Source organism: Dendrobium catenatum, unplaced genomic scaffold (genome assembly GCF_001605985.2).
Source record: "Dendrobium catenatum unplaced genomic scaffold, ASM160598v2 fragScaff_scaffold_1351, whole genome shotgun sequence".
Lineage (NCBI taxonomy): Eukaryota > Viridiplantae > Streptophyta > Magnoliopsida > Asparagales > Orchidaceae > Dendrobium > Dendrobium catenatum.
The window spans coordinates 338,172-343,598 of record NW_021319813.1 but is presented as its reverse complement, the minus strand read 5'-3'; the positions used below and the strand labels follow the sequence as shown (position 1 = coordinate 343,598).

General features: G+C 37.0%; 1 protein-coding gene across 1 annotated transcript; it reads right to left on the bottom strand.

Annotated features, from left to right (window-relative positions):
• Positions 1 to 3,027: 3,027 nt before the first annotated feature.
• On the bottom strand, positions 3,028 to 3,711 carry LOC110105877 (60S ribosomal protein L39). The gene is made up of 3 exons (XM_020835554.2): positions 3,555 to 3,711; positions 3,363 to 3,466; positions 3,028 to 3,268 (listed from the first exon to the last, which is right to left on the bottom strand). The coding sequence occupies exons 1-3, from the start codon at positions 3,555 to 3,557 to the stop codon at positions 3,220 to 3,222; spliced, it is 156 nt and encodes a 51-aa protein (XP_020691213.1). The 5' UTR covers positions 3,558 to 3,711; the 3' UTR covers positions 3,028 to 3,219.
• Between the last annotated feature and the right edge of the window lie 1,716 nt (positions 3,712 to 5,427).

Sequence of the window (5,427 nt, the reverse complement as noted above, 5' to 3'; positions counted from 1 at the left end):
AGCCGTCGGCCCTTCCCAACCCAAGATCCAACAGCCGACAACCCCATCATCCCCTTGGATTCCCAAATCAAATCCCCCATTATTACCTTCCATATTTGGCTTCTTGTTATTTGGGAAAGAATTTGAATTCAAATTCAAAATAATTTGAATTTTAAAGCTTTCTAAATGTGTCTAATTCCTTTAGGAAATAATTACTCAATCACCTTAATCTGAGATTATATCTCAAATTTACTCTTCAATCACAAATTAATGCCATGGTCCACATTCATTTAATGTGGACACAAATCCCTCCTCTCTAGGCCGGCCCGCCCCCTCCTTTTTTCTCATTAATTCTTGTCATTATCAATCACCATTCAAGTCCCCAAATTAAGTCTAATTTAAAATTCAAATTGGGATTGATATAATCTATTCCTAATTGAAAATTACTGATTAGGCAAGCAATCAAACCCTTCATCTATTTCTATTTTCTCTCTGGAGCTTGTGAGTTCTTGAGTGGTGAAGTCCCAAGCTGTGGGCAAAGCAATACCCACCAGTCGCCGGAAGTGTCCGGGGCTCGTGGTCCGACTCCTCTTACTTCACCGCCAGCCTCTTTAATCCTCATCACCCGTCGGCCGCCCATCTCCCGCTCTTCCCAACAGCCGCCTAATAGCCCTCCTCCACCGGCCACTATCCCCACCTCCCATTAGACCGCCGGCCTCCCTTCCCTGTCTCCCCCACCGGCCAAGCCCCCTTCCTTCCCAAGCCCACCGCCGGCAAGATTTCCCCCATCTCTTCTACCTCACGACCAAATCCCCCCACATCATCCTAAGCCGTCGGCCCTTCCCAACCCAAGATCCAACCGCCGGCCACCCCATCATCCCCTTGGATTCTCAAATCAAATCCCCCATTATTACCTTCCATATTTGACTTCTTGTTATTTGGGAAATAAATTGAATTCAAATTCAAAATAATTTGAATTTCAAAGCTTTCTAAATGAGTCTAATTTCTTTAAGAAATAATTCCCCAAACACCTTAATCTGAGATTAAATCTCAAATTTACTCTTCAATCACAAATTAATGCCTTGGTCCACATTCATTTAATGTGGATCACAAACCCCTCCCCCCCTTCTCTAGGCCGCCCACCCCTCCTTTTTTCTCATTAATTCTTGTCAATTATCATAACATGCTTTCAAGTCCAAATTAAGTCCAATTTAAAATTCAAATTGGGATTGATTTTATCTATTCCTAATTGAAAATTACTGATCAGGCAAGCAATCAAACCCTTCATCTATTTCCTTCCTCCCTCCTAATGTCGTCGGCCTGCTCCCACTTCCACTCGCCCTATCCGCCCACCTCCCTCCCCTAGCTCTCAGAACTAATTCCAAAGGAGGAGAGAACCGCAAGGAACTCCTAATCCCTTACACCATTCCCTTTCCTCCAACTGATCATGAAAGCCTGATTTTTCCCTGAACGGGGTTGCTTTCCAGAATTCTTAAGGTTGTTAAACTGCTGTCCAACTGATTTCTGCACTCCCACACTAGCTGGCCAGCCCCGAAATTCGACCCATTGCTGTCCAGACTTGTCTTGGTTGCTGTTTCGAGTTTCAAGCACCTGAAATCTGTTGTTTAGAAGATCTGGAACGTGTAATTGTTGTCCAAGACTTGAAAGGTGGTTCCCTATTGCTAAGCGTGCAAAATATCCATCAAGCCACCTTCTTCAACCTCAATCCATAAGTGGATAACTCCGTAGAAGATTACATCAATCATACCTTATTCACGTTGGCGTCATCAATGGAAGAGCATCTACCATCCAGAAGTCGGCGGAACATTTGGCACCCACCCACGTCTTCTCCCTCTTTGGCGAACTTTCGTTGGGCAGCTATTACCATAGGTGTCTTCTAAACGTTGGTGGCATCACTTGGTTTGCTAAGATTCTTTCCCGCTAACCCTTACTAGACGAGCTTGAGTGAGGGACACTCAAGGTGATTTTTTTATTTGTTAAGTGTGGGATCTCTTGTTTACAATATTTAAGTTTATCTTTATGATTGAGATCATTCTCAAGTGATTGTTATTCTATATTGTAATTGATTGCCTTTACATTATTGATGGCCTTAAGTCTAAGCATCTAATCTTGTGAAACATTAGTTTATATTGCAAAGCTTAAATCAATTTCTTTATAATCTCTAATGCAATTCCTATTGGTTTCACATCAACTATGCTTCACACTATATGGCCAAGTGATTCAACACATCCATTTAAAACACTAGTAAGCTATTAAGACCAAGGGCAACTAGAGGTAGGATATAGATAAAACTGGATTTAATATTTATCATTACTTTTCAGGCAAATGCCATTTCTAGAGTCAGTTTCCTTCATGGATAGGACTAACTAATCGCCCTATGGATCTTGCATTCATGATGACAATAAAATTAATCCAAAACCATGCAGAAACCATAATACATGTATATAATGAACTAAAAAATATTCCACCAAAAGTGCCATACAAGGAATTTTTCTAATTAAAAAGGCATACAATGACATTATTGCATTTCCCTGTGTTCCCAAAATATACATTCTACGCGGACTCCATGTGGATCCTAATTTCCAACAACAGCATATTTACATATTGTGTCAAGACTAATAAACAAATAAAGAGCATAATACTCTTTAATCTCCAGCAATGCCTTCAAAACATCCTTTCCATAGCCAAACAACCACACCTACCTTTCCAATTTCTAAAAAGTAGAATCTTATATGAAAAATATTGCACCTAATTGCCTTACTTCATACCATTATTTTAACTTAAATCGTTTAAGCCACCAATTATACATTATGAGGAGCTTAAAATGATTATATATGATTATTTATCAGAAAAAGCACATAAGTAAAATTTGGAAATAACCTCACTGCAATGCCAATATAGCAAAATATCATATAGTTGACGACAACTTAAACCTTGATAAGAAGTTAAAGTAATGCATGAAAGGATACCAGATCAGAAAGAAACAATCAACGGTAAGCCCATATTAATCAGACAACGATCGAAGAATAATCCCGAATTTACCAGCATATGAAATAGCATAATAACAGACTGCAGCTCATAAAATGACAGGAGATGCTCAAACCTAGAAATATTTCTTAGGTACAAAAACTGAAATTTAAATCATTGCTCATACAATAAACCAAAGGGAAAGCAGAAACGTTAAACCCATCCCCTTAAGGGAGGAATGAAAGGGCCTCCTTAAAACCCTAGCTTGGTGCGGCGCCAGTGCCTGCGCTTGGCGTTGTACCTGAGAGGAAAGTATACGAATCAGCGGCGAAAAATCAAAGAAGCCGATCATGTACCAAAGCAAATAGCATATAGATCAAAAGTTAGAAAAGCACCTAATGGTGTTGTCTGTTCTCATACGAATCCAATGGGGTATAGGCCTGTTCTGCCTCATCTTCTTCGCGAGCTTCTTCTTGATCCGGAAAGTCTTGAACGAAGGCTAAATAGATCAAGGTAGAAAGAAGCAGCGGGAGTGTCAGATCGGAAAAGAGCAATCAAAACATAGAATGAGAAGGTTGAAGACTTACCATCTTCGCTGCAGCTCCTAACAAGGCGGCGGCGGTGGTTACAGAAGCGCTAGGGCGACAAAAATGATAAGCCAGTTTGCGTCGATGGGTTATAAAGAAAATTTAAAATAGGTTGAGTACGGTTCCGGCTCTCACGACCCGATCGCTGAACAACTACCAAAACCTTGGCTGCCATAAAGTTATAAAGTTATTATAAAAATAATAATTTTGCTATATTTAAATTTGTTATAAAAAAATATTTTTTATCATATAAATTTTTAAACAGTAAAAATGCAAGAAAATAACAGTTAAACAAAATTATAGCAAAATAGTAAAAAAGTTATCCGAACAATCTCTAAGGTTGTGATTTTTCTCAACTGTTGTTTCATCTCTTGTTTCATTCTTCTTTTATCTGTTGGCTGCACTTTTTAATTTGATTGGAAGAAGTTGTTGTGGATATATAGCATCTAAATGATGGTTGGTGTTGCTGAATGATCATAATTACTATAATAATTTTCGAATAGCTAAAGTTTCTTTGGATATGAAGTTTTTTTTTTTTACTGCTGCATTATATCTAGATTCGACTTCATTTATGATGGAAGCGATAATTTACTTGATTGGGCAATGTTTTGGTGCTCTGGGCCATTTGACTTGCGAATGATTTTGCTAATTAGGTTAACATCAATTATGACTTCTTGGTTGCAAATGTATTTTTGGCCAATGTCGGTGCCTACTTTCTAATGATTATCTAGATATTTAAATTGGCATTTTAGCTTTTTTAAGTTGGGACAAAGCGGAAAACCCCATGTGCAGGAAATTTTGCAACCAGACGATAATTTTCGTAACTTTCGAACAGATACTCCTGAATTCTCTTGTTGACTTGCAAGGCAGCTTTTCTGATTTTCCATTTAAAAAATTTGGATTTTTTCTTTCTTTTTATCTGTTGACTGGGCCCTTTCTATTTTGGCTGCAAATATAACACTTACATCGAACCATTTCTTTTGTATTACAAAGCTTTGCTATTGGCATGTGTCTTATAATCTCCTTGTTTAGTTAATGAAAGTTGGACATGACCCTTAATTTCCCTAAAAAAAACTTTCTCGTCAGATTTCTTTTCAAATGACAATTATAATTTTGTTTGACTATTATTTTCTTATTGCATTTTCATTATTGTTTAGAAATTTTTGTGGCAGCTGTTAGAATAATTAAATATATTAATTTTGCGAGACGTCGCAATAATTATTTAAGAATATATATTTAATTATATAAACCATTATGTGGCCCATATGTTTGAATTATTGAAATTTAATTATTTATGTTTAAATCCTATTGGTCAAGAAAAAATAATTTGATCATTCGTTTATGGACCGTTTGATCAAATAACTCTTATAAGCGGTTATTGTAAAATAACTCCTATGAGTTATTGTAAAATAACTCCTACGAGCGGTTATTATGACCAATCCGCAGGAAATAACTATTGGTCCTCTCTCTCTCTCTCTCATAAGGAGGAGTTATCTTGCTCCATAGAGGACCAACTCATGAAAGAAGAAAGTGAAGGGAGAAGGGAGAGAAACTGTAGTTCAAAATTCGACGAATTAAAATAAATCAAGGTATGTTTTTCTTCCGATTAAAGATTATGAAAATCATATTGTTTAAGATCTTGAAGATTGTAAATTCAAGTTTTCCGTTTCGATTTCTTTTACATAAATTATGATGCAAGTTTATGCAATAGTTAGAGAACTCTATTAAGTCTTACATGTGGTATCAGAGCATGGTTGAAAACTAAAGAAATCAAGAACAAATATGGAGTAACCGGAGAGGAAGAAGAAGATGAATAGTATTTGATTAATCTCATTAGTGAACATACAACGGCTATATATAGATACAATAGGTA

Excerpts from the sequence above, each read along its gene's own strand:
- LOC110105877 (XM_020835554.2), bottom strand. Across the intron at positions 3,269-3,362 it reads AGAACAGACAACACCATTAG|GTACAACGCCAAGCGCAGGC; the intron begins GTGCTTTTCTAA and ends CTTTCCTCTCAG.